This window comes from Hippocampus guttulatus, chromosome 13, assembly GCF_054856545.1.
Source record: "Hippocampus guttulatus isolate MCC_2025c chromosome 13, RoL_Hgut_1.0, whole genome shotgun sequence".
Lineage (NCBI taxonomy): Eukaryota > Metazoa > Chordata > Actinopteri > Syngnathiformes > Syngnathidae > Hippocampus > Hippocampus guttulatus.
The window spans coordinates 16,053,151-16,069,420 of record NC_141273.1 but is presented as its reverse complement, the minus strand read 5'-3'; the positions used below and the strand labels follow the sequence as shown (position 1 = coordinate 16,069,420).

At 43.6% G+C, this 16,270-nt stretch overlaps 2 protein-coding genes across 4 annotated transcripts; one reads left to right on the top strand and one right to left on the bottom strand.

Annotated features, from left to right (window-relative positions):
* Positions 1–129: 129 nt before the first annotated feature.
* On the bottom strand, positions 130–7,515 carry pls1 (plastin 1 (I isoform)). The gene is made up of 18 exons (XM_086127297.1): positions 7,338–7,515; positions 7,025–7,063; positions 6,718–6,864; positions 5,998–6,073; positions 5,541–5,701; positions 5,332–5,461; positions 4,751–4,883; positions 4,505–4,586; positions 3,599–3,764; positions 3,283–3,425; positions 3,061–3,153; positions 2,469–2,664; positions 2,317–2,395; positions 2,122–2,236; positions 1,892–2,025; positions 1,409–1,532; positions 984–1,117; positions 130–576 (listed from the first exon to the last, which is right to left on the bottom strand). Exons 4-18 carry the CDS (start codon positions 6,065–6,067, stop codon positions 405–407), a joined length of 1,932 nt encoding a protein of 643 aa, XP_085983423.1. The 5' UTR covers positions 6,068–6,073; positions 6,718–6,864; positions 7,025–7,063; positions 7,338–7,515; the 3' UTR covers positions 130–404.
* Positions 7,516–8,468: 953 nt separating this feature from the next.
* On the top strand, positions 8,469–15,818 carry gyg1a (glycogenin 1a). Of its 3 annotated transcripts, XM_086127792.1 has the most exons (8): positions 8,470–8,628; positions 9,234–9,568; positions 10,444–10,579; positions 11,131–11,305; positions 11,501–11,663; positions 11,779–11,983; positions 12,127–12,364; positions 13,127–15,818. In XM_086127792.1, exons 3-8 carry the CDS (start codon positions 10,494–10,496, stop codon positions 13,325–13,327), a joined length of 1,068 nt encoding a protein of 355 aa, XP_085983918.1. In that variant the 5' UTR covers positions 8,470–8,628; positions 9,234–9,568; positions 10,444–10,493; the 3' UTR covers positions 13,328–15,818. The 3 variants fall into 3 exon arrangements, with proteins under 3 accessions (XP_085983919.1, XP_085983917.1, XP_085983918.1); XM_086127793.1 differs by lacking the exon at positions 9,234–9,568 and having other exon boundaries at positions 8,469–8,628; positions 11,779–11,905; XM_086127791.1 differs by lacking the exon at positions 9,234–9,568 and having other exon boundaries at positions 8,469–8,628.
* The last annotated feature ends 452 nt before the right edge of the window (positions 15,819–16,270 follow it).

Sequence of the window (16,270 nt, the reverse complement as noted above, 5' to 3'; positions counted from 1 at the left end):
GAAATCATTATAATTCCATAAATCCATACATATGCAATTGAACACATGTACTACATATGTATTATTTATGAGATGAAACAGATTGATAATTCAATTTCAGTGACGTGATGAGATACAACTCATGGAGCCTTGAGCATACTTTGTTTTTATTTATTCAAAGCCATGTTCAGTGTACAGAAATAAAGGACATAAAGCTTCACTGTCAAAAAGACAATCAGTTTGCTTTTCTCATCCACTCCAATGTCCAATGAAATTAAATACAGCGGGGGCGGCAATCAGAGAAATGAAAAATGCAGTAATTGTATGAATGAGGCATGATTCCATCTACTTTTGCCTATCAATGTATTCTTCATTTTTAAAGACTGTATGGGGAATTAAACAGATAATGCATAAATGAACAGATGTTATTTCGGTCGGCAGGAGGGGGTGGGGGCAGTGTAGCGAGGGGCCTTTTTCAAACCATGACCCATGAGGCAGGCGAACATCGTCAGCACCATCTTGGGATTCACCTCCACCAAGTCGTCGGGCAGAGCGTAGACGCGAGCGCCAATCTTTCGGGCCAATGAGACTGCGTATCTGCAAAAGGGGAGAGGATACAATGACTTGGCGGGAAATACCAGCGGTGGAGGTAATGCAATTCAATTAACTGGGCTGCTCCTTCTGGTGTGCCGGCTTTGGCCACAGGGGGTCAGTATAATACAGTTTGACGAATAAATGAAGAATGGTTTGAAAACTATTGGGCGTGTTTTTTTTTTTTAACTGCAATACCGCTTAATCTGTATTTGTTTTTTGCATACTTATTCTAAAACTGGACAGTGTCTTTGAGTTCTCTTGAAAAGCGCTCTATAAATTAAATATGTTATTATTATTATTATTACAGTATTATGAAGACTTGTCTTGTAGTTTCAGTCAAAGTCGTACAATTGGCGATTTCAGTCTGGTAAATCCATTGCGGGAGATGAATTTGAGTGCTGAAGGTTTACTTGGCATTGTTGAGTTTGTCGGTGGTTTTCATCACTCCCTTCTGCGGTCTGGTCACCATGTCCCACTTGACGGTGCCGGGAGCAATGGCGTCAATCAGGTCGATCACCGGCAAGCTGGTGCTGATGTGGAGATCCTGCAGAAACATAAACGTTGACATCGATTTGAACGGGACATGTCAATGGGAACATACATTATTATCCTGTTATGTAAATGTATTAAAAAAAAAGATGGAAGATGTATTTTCCCAAGACTGGCCGTTATTCTAACAAAAGCTGGGCTCCCCCATTTGCAATATGGGGCGGGGCTAGGGCTGGCTCATTTGCATAATATAGATCTGCAAAGCAAATTGCTCAAAGCAATATGTTGCATAAAGGGTAATAGAATTATTGATCCTTGTCCTGAAAGTCAAGCCACATTCCCTCACCTTGAAGCTGCTGATCTGTGAATCTTTGTGGTTTTGACCGAGGGTGGTGTTGACCCAGTTGAGAATGATTTGCTCTCCCACCCTCTCGCCGTCGCCCAGGTCCGATAACACCAGCATTGTGTACCTACGGGCGGGAGAGTGGCGACACTCCATTAGAACCGATTCCACGTTCCTTCTTGTTTTTGTTTTTTTTTTCTCTTTGAGTTTGCTGTTGTGGCGTTTGGCATCGATGCTCATGATTGAAGCAGCTGCCATCTTCGTGGTTGCTATGGGAAAATAGCTCATGCTACATGCATACATGTAGTCCTTCTTAAAGTCATTTTAAATATTTTTAAGTAAAAAAATATATATATACACATATAAAGTTAAAAACAAGTGTCATGTCGAAGGCACCTCAGGCAAACCGTTCCAGACTTTCAACCTAACGCACCCTCCCACAATACGGTATGCCAGTGTTACCATTCCCGACAAGTCAGAGCACACCTCCTCATGAGCTGCCACACCAGCGCCAAGGTGTGCATGGGACTCCCCTCATTCAGATTCTCTCCGCCAATGCCGACAAGGGAGAAGTGGGCCGCGTTCCTGCCCAGGCTCACGGCGTAGTTGCAGTTCTCTAGCTGCGCGCCCACCAAAAAAATAAATAAATAAACAGTGAGTTTTTGGGTCAAATTTGAAATCGGTCCAATCCCAATTGGTGCTGTCGTGACTTCAACCTTTTTCATATTAGTCCCCAGGGCGGGGTACGGAGGCTGGTTGACTTTCTTCCAGTTGACGGGAACTTTCACCTTCTCGTAGAGCTGCAGAATCACCAAACCGTCGCACAGATCGCTGAAATGATCATACAAAAATAAGTGCATAAAAGCAATGTCAGGATATAATTGGAGAAACTCTTTTGCGGCTTGACTTACTGGTACATGTGGTTCACGTAGGGATTCACGCCCAGAGAGTTGATCCAGTTGCGGAAGGTCTTCTCTTCTCTGCTCTCGGCTGGAAAGATGAGACATTGCCGCTGTCACCTGCCCGTTGCTTTATTATTGGTAAAAAAGTCAAAGAGTCTCACGCTCCAGTCGGGTGTCCTCCAAGCCGTTGACTGGCCCTCTCTGTAGGGCCGGGTGCATGTTGAACAGGTTGGCCACGAAGGCCAAATTGAGCTTGCTGTTCCCGGCGGTAACATCGTGCGCCGTCACAAACTGCCGGCAGTCCAGACGGGACGCCTGCTGCAGCATCAGTTCAGCCCGCTGGTTCAGGTCCCGCTCCTCACAAGACAAATGAGCCGTACAAAGGTCACTATTGCGATGTGACAGACCGAAATAAATTCAAGTTCCACTCATCTGCGACGGTTCCTATTGTCCGCGTGTTGGATTTGTGCCTTTAAAGGGTGTGGCCTAGTGAGTGATATCAGGAGCTAGAGTATGGTTGGCTGCTTCGTCTGCGTGTGAAAGTCTGGACGTGAGCTGTGGCCTACGGCAGTTCAATAAATGTCTGAAAATTCGTTGGTGACGATGGCTCTCCTTGCACACAGGCCGGGGGCATTGCCAAACCATATCTGAAGCTCGCTCTTGACTCAAATTTTGCAAGACTGAAAAGGAAAACTTGAAGCAATGACCCGTAACTTGGAAAATAAAAAATAAAAAACGTTGAAAGTGACTCACATTCAGGCCGCTCATGTCGATTTTGACACCCATGTAGTCGTGCTCTCCACGGGGAGAGATCTGGTCCAGCAGGTGGAAGTAAGCCCGAGAGTCCTGCGGAACAAGAAGGTTCAGTGATAACATGTCCGTTTACATGACTCACGGAAATCCTTCCATAAACTATAAAGCCCTGGAAATGTCAAACGTTAAATATTCAGGTGGGCGGATGTAGTCAAGAGGGACCTTGATATCCTCGCTGAAGTTGCGGATGCTCTCGGTGCCGGCGTTGCACAAATGGTAGTTGACCCAGCGGAGCAGCAACTCTTCAGGAGAAAGCGACATCAGGTGGTCCAAACTCTCTCCCTCGCTCAGGAGGCAAATCATGCCTGCAAAGCACACGCGCGCATGGCTCATTGGACCAGAAGTTTGACTACACACACACGACTGATATTGATGGGGAGGAACGTCTGCGCTATTTCCGCTTCAGAGAACAAGGCGTATGCAGGAATAGCGGTTACGATTGCATGAGCGTCCATGTCCAGTGTGAGTGTGCACTGACCTTCATTGCGGCTGATTTCTATATCAGCAAAGAGGCCCACTTTGATAATCTGCCAGAATAATCCCAGCACCAGATGAGGTTTCCCAACCATCAGATCCAGCGCGTCGATGTTCACCACCGTGCAGCCGATGGCCGAGGCCGAGTTGAGCGCCAGGACAAGATTTTCCTAAAAATGTGAGAACATCACCAACGATCTCAAATTTGTGGGGGTTATTTTAAATGTTTTCATTTTTTTTTAAATGACCAAACAGAGCGGCAGCCTGGTAGTCTAGTGGTTCGCGCGTCGACATGACAATGCAGAGGTCGTGAGTTTGATCACGGCTCCAGCCTTCCTGTGTGGTGTTTGCATGCTCTTGCCGTGCCTGCCTGGGTTTTCCCCGCGTGCTCCGGTTTCCTCCCACATTCCAAAAACATGCATGGCAGTCTGATTGAACACTCTATATTGTCCCAAGTTGTGATTCTGGGCGTGAATGGTTGTTCATCTCTGTGTGCCCTGCAATTGGCTGGCAACCGGTTCAGGGTGTCCCTCGCCTACTCCCTGAAGACAGCTGGGATAGGCTCCAGCACCCTCCGCGACCCTTGTGAGGGTAAAGCGGATCAGAAAATGGATGGATGGACTAAACAAGGCAGCAATTTGGCATAAAAGACCCCCAATACAATAAATATTGCACATATCATAATTACTGTCAAACTTTTTTTTTTTGCCACATTAATATTTACATTTTAGAGTTCCACTGCTATAAGGTTAAGACTGCTCTTTTGCAAAGTCCAGGTTTAATCAACAGCAGTTTTCTGTCCAGTCCAGCCCCAATCACGGTTCTTGTCTTTGGTGGCATTGATAAAAAGATGACTTTGCACTCGGGCGGTAATAGATTGTCACGACAACACGTGTTTGGAGACACTCACGGTCATTGTGAAGGTAGTCAGCTTCCGGGTGTTGATGACTCGCTCGTCGATGGTGTCGGGCTGGGACAGGTTGATCATTTTGCTGCAGGGAAGAACAGGAAGTAAACTCGCAGTATGTATGTAGTGTGTGTGTGTGTGTCTTTTCAGTATGACACACCACTGAGTGAATTAAAAAAATAATATCGGCAAATGTATTTTTTGCAGCTCCAAAGTCATGAAAAAAACGGAAGCCTTCTCCCAGCTCACCAGAGCAGGATGCCATCACGGACAGAGGTGAAGAGGCTTTCATCTGTGGGGTTCATGGGCAGCAGGTGGCGGCAGTCGGGATCTTTGGCCAGCGCTTTGTTGATCCAGTTGACAAACGCCACCTTCTCCTCATCTACGCACAAATAACACAGGGCGCACTTCAAATTTCAACGTTCATGCCTCAAGAGGGTTCTTGTTTCTTTTTCTTTTCTGAAATTTTTCTTTAGATGATGCACAAAATCTGTACCTCAGACATTTCTGGCCAAACTCAAGCCAAATTTAGGAGGTTTTTTTTTTTGTATGATTTCGAACTTGAAAATTCCTCTCTGTCATAAAGTTCAAAAAAATTCTAAAAGGACAAAGTATTGTAAAACAATCAGATGTTATTTCTGTAATTCATCACTTGGTTGTTGTTTTAAGCGTTAAGCAACCCAAAAGAAAAGTTAGTTTATTCTCTTTTTTTTTTAAATAATCATCTGATTATCTAAAAAAATAAATAAATAAAATTCTACCAAATGTTGGAATCGGCCTCAAAAAAAAAAAAAAAATCCATATTGGTTGGTGGGTTCTAATTCTCGCACCTGAATAGGAGTGTTGTGTCCCCACGCTTGAGATTCCCGACATCCCTCCGAAGGACCGGATGCCATCCTTCCTGGTGATGGATTTGCGGAAGGTCTCGCTCAACTTTTTGCTCTTCAGCTCCTGATAAATCTAAAAAAATAAAATAAAATAAAGACATCTGTGGAGTAAAGCATCTTGCAGCGTTTCAAATTCTGACGCGTGAGCTCACCGAGACAAACTCCTCAAAACTGATCTTCTCATCCTTGTTGGTGTCACCGGCCACGAAGGTCTCCACTATATCCCGCACTTGATACCCGGGCAGGGAGAAGCTGGCCTCGCGGAACAGCTCCTGGAGCTCAAAGTCGCTCACGTAGCCGCTGTTGTCGATGTCTCAATAACCAAACAAACAGATGCAATGCTAAAACTTTGTCGCACCCGCCAAACTCAGAAGAGTTTCAGAATAAAATGCTTCCAGCAAATTGAATAGGAGGCACTGTCGAGTGGTTGCAGGCCACTGGCAGCATATATGGCCCTGATATAATCATATAAAATTGATGATTAACTGATGGGCAATGATTTGCAGTGGAAGTACAAATACACATGCCAAGTGGGCAATCGAAAAAGAAAAAACTGTTTTGACTTTAAAGCTGGCTGCAAAAGTCGTGTGTGCATGTGTATGAACTGACCGATTTTATTGAACGCCTCTCGAAGGTCTTCCAGGTCCTCCCTGGAAATGTGGGTAACCTGTTTGTGCATGGTGGCCTGAAAAACACACACACACACACACACAAAATAAATATATATGTGCAAAATATGTAAATGTTTATTTAAATAAAATAATAATAAAGTATTCTCATTTATGTCATTATGTTTAATTACCCAAGGATTAGGTCAAATGTTAAATGCATATGTAGTGGATTCTTATTTCACATTGTTTACTGAAGAATTTACAATCAATCATTTCACGAGGTGGTGAAAGGTCATGTTAAAAGGTGAAAAATATGGTAAAAGGTTCTTGGAATAAACTAATTCATTTTTATTTTTAAATGTCATTATTTATAACAAATGTATTTTGTAATGGAATCATTGTGAAATGTATATACATTTTAAAAAGGGTACTCTTTAAAATTATTTACAACAAATGAATTAAAAAGTTATTCAATGAGAAAAATGAATAAATACATGAAAAATAAAAGAAGAATTTTAATGAAACAATTGAGGGGAAAAAAGGGTTAGATTTAAATAAACACGTTACAGGCATTGTAATGCTAGGTGGGCCGAATTAAAGACAGGTAGGATATGGCTTGCGGACCAGATGTTGCTGATCCCTATACTTCTCTACAATGTATGAGACCCCCCCCCCCCCACACACACACAAAAATCAAAAAACAAAATGAAGTGGTAACCTTGACAATTCAGCTGGAAATCAAAAGGCCTCCCAGACCACCACCAGAGCGGACCCGATCGGCGGCGTCTTGTCCTCCGCAGATGACGCAGGAAGACGGACAGCAGCTTATCACTCTGGAGGAGAGGACCTTTGGCCTGTTTGGACCCTGGGATGGGCGTAGTCGACACGGTTAACATTTAACACTTATTGCCTTAAATGTCTCAGGAAGACGAAGCAATGGCCAAAAAGACACGGCAAGTCTGCCATCTTGGCTCAAAACAGCCATTTTAGGCTAATTTGTGACGTTTACGGGGGGGCTTACTTACTAAAGGGATGGGAAAATTCAGCCATTGAAGTCAGCGTTTCTAGGTTGGAAAACAAAGGAAATATCATCAATGTCATCGCTTTGACGCAAACGGAAACCGAAAGCTTCCTTTGATATTAATGACATCAGCCCCCACCTGCTTGGATCAATGACGTTCCATTAGAGATAAAAATTGAAATAAGGAGCTTACATTCAAAATGGCTGCAAGGTTTAGCATTACAAAGCACCTCTGTCCTTGTGTTTTAAAAAAAAAAGAAAATAAATTCAAACTACATCACACATTTGTTTATATCTACAAAGATCTGTTTCCATACCTGCATTTTCTCTCCCAGCACACCAAGCCTTCCATGTTTTCTATCCAGCCTCCGGTGGACACATGATCAGCTCTTTTGGTTCGAGGTGCTCTCTGGTTACTCTGGCCCGCCAACAACAGCTGATCCCAGTACAGCGGTGTGGAGGTCGAAAAGCAGGCCAAAGAAGATGCCGGCCTGGTACAATATGCCTGCTGCATTATTCAAGGTTAGCCTGGGGCACAAAGCACATGTTGAAGAATTGTATCAGCAAATACAAATTCGGCAGACACCATTAAACACCAAAACAATGCCGAGTCTCATGCTGAGTCAAATGTCATCAAATAAACGTGTGTTCTAGGACAAGTTTTAAAAATGGACAGCGAGGGGGTGGGGGGCTTGCCGAACATTTGAAGGAAGATCATTCTTTCGTGTATCATAGAGTGAGCCGACAAACCTCACTTTGAGCCTTATTCAACTTGTATCTTACTTGTTTAGTTAGTAAAAAAACAACAAAAAACTTTTTTTTTTAATCCTTGTGGTATTTGGACAAAAGCACGTTGCAAAAACGTTGTGAATATAACAGTAAGCGATTTCAATTGTGAGAAAAATGTCTTAAATATATTTCATGCACTCAATTGGTGAACAGAAATGATTTCTGTAGTGTGCGGTCTTGACCACCAAGAGGCAGTGATGGAATAGTTAAACACCTTCCGACTCTCACTTCGAACAGTGAAAATATTGCAAGGGGGTTAGGAAGGAAGGTGATGAAGGGAAGGTTATTAAGGAAAGAAGGAAGGAACGAAGGAAGTAAGTAAAGAGGGATCGAAGAAAAAGAAAAAAAGGGAAGACAGTCGGGAATTAACAGATGCTCGGAATAAAGCGGACGTAAGGGGAAGAAGATAGGAAGAAAAGAAGGACGGACACAACGAAGAATGAAGAAAAAAGATGCCAGGAAAAAAAAAACTAAATGTTTTAAAATACACACCTACTTTTGGCCCACCCTGTGTTGAATTATCAGACACATCCCTTCGACGGTTTTTCAGACTTTCATAACACCTGTCGGCGCCATTTTATTAATTAGAGGCGCAAATACAGCAGCCGACACGGAGGGGGCGTGGTCAGCGTATGTCAGCTGTCAGGTGACCCGGAAAACGTGCTCTTTAATTCCTGGGCATGAATTGAGCGCAGCTGCTCGAGATCCAAGTTGCCACTAACACCACCACCCTCTTGGTCACCTTCTGCAACGCCATCGCGGGGCTTTACTCTCCGTGCTTCCCCATCGAGACACCCCGGCTGAGCCTCACGATGTCTGGTAAGACTGCGACTCCACGCTTGACTGCCTGATTCCTCTGCAGTGCCGCTGCTGTTCTGTCGTGCCATTTTAAACGTCGCTAATATTTGTTTTAAAAATCGACACGAGTAGCTGTTGTTTTGTTTTTTTTGTAGTATCAGTAGGGATAGTAGTTGTATAATTTGTGGGAGTAGTGTCGTTTAACATGAATATCAAACTAATACGTGTAGTATAGTATTCGCAAGGCGGCGTTTTTGTATTTTATTTTTTATTTTTTTACGAGTTGCGGCAGCAGTTCAGAGAGTCACGTTAGCGTGCCGCTCGGGATTACACTTCCGGTGAGGATTTTCAAAGTCTTGGTTTAGAGAGTGTGTGTGTGCGCGCTTTTGTATTGGTTTGTTTTAATTCTTTAGAGGTTAAACTGATCCTAAACTAGATTTACTTCGATTGCTCAGAGTTCCCTTATTGCCACATCGATGTCAAAATGTCCTAAAGGTCAAGAATTTTTTTTTTTTTTTTTAGGCATGTTTCTGGCGTTAGTGAAATCGGTTTGTTGTAGGGATGTAGTAGCCCTTCTGCTTCTCCATATAATCCATCCATTTTCCGAACCGCTTGATCCTCACTAGGGTCGCGGGGGGTGCTGGAGCCTATCCCAGTCTCCGGGCAGTAGGCGGGGGACACCCTGAATCAGTTGCCAGCCAATCGCAGGGCACACAGAGACGAACAACCATCCACGCCCACACTCACACCTAGGGACAATTTAAAGCATCCAATCAGCCTGCCATGCATGTTCTTGGAATGTGGGAGGAAACCGGAGCACCCGGAGAAAACCCACGCAGGCCCGGGGAGAACATGCAAACTCCACACAGGGAGGCCGGAGCTGGAATCGAACCCGGTACCTCTGCACTGTGAAGCCGACGTGCTAACCACTGGACTACCGGGCCGCTGCTCTCCATATAATGTACTGTTTATTTTCACACTTGATAAGTAGACTGGTAGGGAATTTGCTTATACAATGAGAAAAAAAAAGGAATCTTGCCATAATGTCTACTTTAAAACACATCCGGGATCTAATGAAGGGGTATTTATTTTTATCGCATATTAAATGCAGGGTCAGGTTGAGACTTTTGTCAGAATTGTTTCTTAACTGAAACCGTTAAATGTCACAAGTGGAAATGGCTCTGGTTGCATCACCACTACCTCGTTTCTCTATTTAGTTGCGTCCTTTGAATGTAACCAAAAATTTACTCATTGCTTCATTTAAAAAGTTGTGTGGGGGGGGGGGGGGGGCTGCCTTAATATGAACACTGCTCCAATGTAACACGTTTATTTAAAAAAAAAAATCAAAACAAAAATATTTTATAAATGGCTTCCCATTACTTCCTGTGATTGTGTCTAACTTGATATGGCGGACGTGCATTCTCACGGTGAGGTTGTGAAGTTCATTTCCCACCCCTCGAACATTCAAAGACCCTTATGCTACAACTGATACAGACATTAGCACAAGCAATAAAGATTACAAAAAAAATACATACTTACTAGAGATTGTGGCTGGAGGCCCCCCAATTCTTGTCGGGCAATGACAAACAGTTGAACAGAAACTGTGTCAAAGAAGTGGCCGCAACCTCCAGTCATATCTAATTATGGTCTCCTGTGAGAAAATTTTGAGATCTCCAAATTCCTTTTGAGGAAAGGACTTATTGAGCATTGCTTGTCTAAATAAACCGTTGGTGGTAGCGTTTTGTGGCGACTCATTTGACTCGTGTGCGGAATGAAATGTAGAAATTTAAAAGAGGTGCTCATGATTGAATGTGAATGCTTTGGTGTTGTAATCAGACGAAGCCTTTGTGACGCTGGCCACCAACGACAGCTATGCCAAAGGGGCCATGGTCCTGGGCCGCTCGTTACGAGACCACCACACCACCAGGAAGCTTGTTGCCCTCATCGGACCTCACGTAGCAGAACCGTGCAGGTGACTACAGTCAAGCCTTGCCACACTCAAGGATTCAAGACTAAGATTCAAGGCAAATAGTGTGAATAATAGATTTCTCATCTCATCGGTACGGCACTGATATTAGTCTTTCTACGCAGAGGACAAAGAATAGATGATTTTAAAAAAATTGTGTGTGGACACGCCACCCCACCAGAGCCTGCCTTTTCAAAGGCATGTACAATACCTAATACACAGACACGACAATTCATCCAGTATTTTGATATAAAAATTGTGCTCTCAATTGTTTTGTGTTAAATATACAGTATATTTACGTGTTTAAGGTGTGGTGGAGTACAGCTATTATTGTGTTATCATATGGGCTCTACACCGAGCCTTTTCATCTGTAGCAGATGGGTCTGGACTGTATCCCCGCGGTGAACTGCGATTGCTAGGTTGCCAATCGGTGACACGCTTCAACAGTTTTGCTAATGTCACTGGCGGTGCCAAAATTACATTTAGGAGATCCACAGATGGGTACGAGGGTTTAGTGTGGATTGATCGCTATTACTTTGTCCACATACTCTTTTCAGGGAGGTGCTGCGCTCCATCTTTGATGAGTTGCGCCTGGTGAACATCACAGACTCGGGCGACACAGCCCACCTAGCCCTGATGCAGCGGCCCGACTTGGGCGTGACCTTCACCAAACTGCACTGTTGGACGCTGACGCACTACGACAAGTGTGTTTTCATGGACGCCGACACCATGGTGAGTCTCAATTTTTTTTTTTTTTTTTTGAGAGGGTGCAATGTTGGTTTAACTGATGGTGGTATGATGTTCTTTGTGTTAAATGTAGCAACCTCCCATGTCCTCCTCACTTCAGACTAAAATTAAATTAAGACTAAAAAAAATTAATTACATTTTTTTTTTTAAACAATCATGTCTCCCACCACAAAATGTTAGGCACTCTCCAACATCGACGAGCTCTTTGAACGGGAGGAACTCTCGGCCGCGCCAGACCCCGGTTGGCCAGACTGCTTTAACTCGGGGGTCTTTGTTTTCCGGCCATCTATCGAGACGCACGAGAAGCTGGTGGCGTTCTGCGCTGAAAATGGAAGTTTTGACGGTGATGTTTATATGGAATACAAATGTTATTTATTTAAAATGTTGTTGCACTTGAACATAAAAACAAATGGCATAGTAGCCAAGTTAAGCTGATGCCATTCATTGTGCGTCCACAGGTGGCGATCAGGGCGTCCTCAACAGTTTCTTCAACACGTGGGCAACAGCCGACATAGCTAAGCACCTCCCTTTTGTCTACAACCTCAGCAGCATTGCCATCTACTCTTATCTGCCCGCTTTCAAACAGTACGCGCACACACACAACCAACTGCGATTGCGTAGTGAACCATTAAGTGTGTTTGTGTATTCGGAGGCATATCTAAGGTCAGTTCAAAGGTGGTCTTTTTATGTGTTTTGCGGGTCCAATTACAAAAAAAGAGGAATGTAACCTGCCCTTGTTGTTGCCGCCACCTCCCTTTTAAAATGTTTTTCTTTCAATTTTTAACAAATGTCTTCTGTCCACACAGTTTTGGCCACGACGCCAAGGTGGTCCACTTCCTGGGCAAGACCAAACCATGGTGCTACACTTACGACGCTCAGAGCGGTGAGGTGACGGGCCGCTCGGATGGGCCCGACTCCGGCCGGCTTCACCCGGACTATCTGCAGTCCTGGTGGCGGCTGTACGCCACGTCAGTGATGCCGCTGCTGCAACGGGCCTACGGCGATGCGCCATTCACCAGTGGTGTCAAGGAAGAGGCCAGTGACGTGAGTTATTGAGCGAGATAATGTTTGGTCCGCTGTACAGAATATGCGTGTGAAATTAGCAATTGCAGCAAAAGGAATCTGTAGAAGTAGTTTCCTCATCGGTCCAAGTAAACCCTAAATGGCAGCTTCAACTCAAAATTGCCAACTTTCTTTTTTGGGCATGGCTTTGAGTTTTTATTTTTTTTAAATAGCTGCTTCATGCCAACATGGCTGTCTTTCAGACATGAGTCCTTCAGATTTTAATTTGAAAAAATTGGCCCAGTGGGCAAATGTGATTGAGCCCTGCGAATTCTGCTTAGCCACAAGTGCGTAACCAGTCGAGCCTGCCAAAATGTGTATGGTTTGGCATCGCCATGTCCTTTTTTTAAAAGTCTTTCATCATTTTACCATAAAACCCGGTTACATCACTATCTCTTATCTGTTGCAAGATGCAGAGTTGTACTTTGACTGTTGATGAAATGCCTCCACGCAGAGTCGTGGGGGGCAGTTTTAATACCGCTCCCATTTGCTTGAAACACTTAATGTGAAAAATGGATCCACAATGCAAAAGAAAAGGAGCACAGTTTTGAAGCAAGCAAGCATGCAGTGCTTCTTAGCAAGACTGTGCGAGCATCTTTGTTTGCTCAGCCATCCCGTTTTTTTTTGTTTTTTTATGTGAGAGACTAAGAACCAGCACAGATTATTTTAGTGTATATTGGGCAGGGGACTATATACAAAAAAAAAAGTTTCTGTTTTTGTTTGTGCTCCCACCTGGTAATGCAGGATAAGCTCCGGCAGGACGAGTACGTCAGTAGCACTGCGTCGTCCTCCTCTACCACATCTGCTGCGGCGGCTGATCTGACTTCCCCGCGGCCCATCTCCTCCGAGGAGCGGAAGGAGCGCTGGGAGGCGGGCCAGATGGACTACTTGGGCGACGACTCCTTTGCCAACATTGAACGCAAGCTGGACTCCTTCCTCAAGTAGCGAGCGGGTAAGGCTGCGATGGACAGAGGACAACAAAAGGGCCTGTAAGGAATTGATCCCCCAACCACCCTTGCCCCACGTCCTCCGAGCCAATCACAGAAGGTTCAATTAGAATTATTACTGTCTTCCAGCCTCACTAAATGCAGCTTCACGGTTTGTGTGAGTGAGAGAGGGCATTTCTTAAAAGGGAGAAATGCATTGTGGGCTGTAACTTCATCCCCGGCGAGCTTTATTATAGCTGATTAACACTGTTAAATTAGCATTTGCAATTCATACCCTGCGTGGGATATAGCGAGGGAGTAACCCGATAATTTCGCTATCGTGCCAACAATACGGCAATTGTGTGATTTATTCAGGATAAAACATCTCACTCGGTAACTGAAGAGGACGGTTAACCCTTGATAAATTAGCATAGTGTCAACATGGGAGGCCAGAAATGGCAGAATCACTTATTAGCAATAGCAACATGGTATCAACAATCTTCTGTTCGCACGATACGGCATTTGTCCATTTTATTTTAAAACTGATCGGGGAGGGATCATGTAGCCGAACACAGTTTCCCCCATTATTGAAATTAGCATTAGTGACTTGGCATCAACACTAGAGAAAAGGGTGTGGGGAAATGGCAGTGGAACAAGATCATGTTTGAGTTAACACACTTATGCATTGGACAGCTTGATGGCTACTCGAAGGTCGTACAAAATAAATTGTCCTGCACTCAAAGAGCACATGCACAGGGCATGAAATAAAGTATCTTGTCAATATATGCGATACTTGTCTATCATAGGAGAAAACACGACAACAATGCGGTTGGGCAAGCAGAGAGAAAAAAAAATTGAAGGTCGAATTACTGCTTGCGTGGATAATCTTATGCTGTCAAAATGTGGATATTTGAGTAGATCTATAAAATATTCACAACACTTTCACTTTTTCCACATTTTGTTACAGGCTTTTCCCAAAATGGATGAAATTGAGTTCCTCAAAAAGATCTGAAAAACTTGCATTTTTGTGCATTGATTAAAACCCCAAGACTCTTAATTCCGCATTCGTATTTACAGTTTTTGATATGAATCTGGAGTTTGAGCTTAAGCTGGTCATCCTCTGTACAGCTTCAATGGATTCCACGTCTGGTAAATCAAGTTGATTAGACATGATTGGGAAAGAAACACCTGTCTATATAAGCTCCCGTGTTTGACAGTGCATCATTAGCAAAAATAAAATTTTCCATGTTGTGATGGGAAATTGTGTCGAATTTTGAGGGCAAAAATTAATTGGCGGTAAAAAAAAAAAAAGAAATTGGAGAAACATGCTCACTCTCCCCCACATTTAGTTTATTTTTAATAAATTCTCGGTTTTTTTCCTTCCAATTGTCATAATGGGGTGTTGTGGGTAAAATTGAGTACAAATGTCATCAATGTTTGAATTTTTTCAGAACTTTTTTTTCATTTTTAAAACATTTATAAATGTCATCACATTTTTGAATGAAGAATTTAATTTTGGAGTAAGGTTGTGGAAAGGGTCAAGTGTTGGATATACTTTATGGATGCAGTATGATGTATTCACGGTGCTTCATTAATACCCCCCCACGCACACAATTTTTCCACCCTATTTTTAAGAAAATTAGAAATATTCAACTTGTTTATCAATCAAGGCACCACTCTACTTGGGCTAGGACAGTTAAGGAAAACAAAATATGAGCCCCACCCCCACAAGATGGTGGTGCGCACAAACAACCCTGTTTCAAAGAATGAATTGGTCTTTTATACAGTGGGATCGGGGGAGGGAGGAAGAGGGTCATGGAGCGGGACTACATTTTTTTCCCCCCCGGGTTGCCCAGCAACTGTTCAAGTGCGGAAAATTTTCAGGACAAGAGGGCAGCACGGGTGCGAGCGTGCTTATGTCTGCCTCAGTCCTGGGTTTCTGCGTTTTGAATTTCAGACATTCCCAACGAGGAGTTTGTACGTTTCCCCCATGTTTGTGTTTGGATGTTCTGCATCATCCATACCATAAAGTATCCTTTGGCGTAAATGTGAGTTTGAATGCTAGTTTGTCGATGTGCCCTACAATTGGAAAATTGTCCATATGAGAGTATGGTTGTCTTTGTGTCCTGCCACTGGCTGGCAACCAGTTCTGGTTGTTTGGTATCCCTTGCCAACAGTCAGCTTTGGTGGAAACTTGTGTGACTGATTAATGGGCATATCCATTTTTTTTTTTGGTCTTGATTTCTAATGTTGAAACACTACAGTACAGCACCACCTACCTCCCAGCCTCTTGCATGCAAGTTCTCTGCTGTTTGTGGTCCTTGCGTCGCACTTCCCTGCTTTCCTGACTGCCTTATTACCGTGTTCACTGTTTCACCTCACTCCATTGCGGGAAACTGCCCATCTCGCTCCAGTGGAGGTGCGCTACAGCCTAAAAAAAAACATGTACAAGTGAAATATTGTCATTGCACAATTCCCTTGTGGCTATTAAAAAATGAGCAACTTGAAAATGACTTACCGGTAATTTCTTTTCTGAAAAATCCTCCTCCAGGCTTGGGTCTATTAGTGGAGCAGAGTACAAACATGGTGAGGCAGCCTTTAACTGTTATGCTGCATGTAAATGGGAGCTGCCGATCGAAATGAAATGCTTTTCGTTTTTAAAAAAAAATCCATAGCTTTTAAGGTATTTTAAACATTTTTAAAATCAATCTCAAGTCTTTTATAAACCTTTTTAATTGGCTCCGCCAAGGTTTTCTAACATAATTTGGGGTGGACTATATCAACAATTTGTCACATTTCGCAGTAGTGTACATACCTTTTTATCCATGGTGGAGGTCTTCGCCTCATAAATTAAGGGAGGGGAACATTTTTCGGGTGAGCTGGAGTTTATCCCGGCTGACTTTGAGGCGGGGGACACCTCGGACTGGCTGCAGGTCAATTACAGGGCATATGTAGACGCACA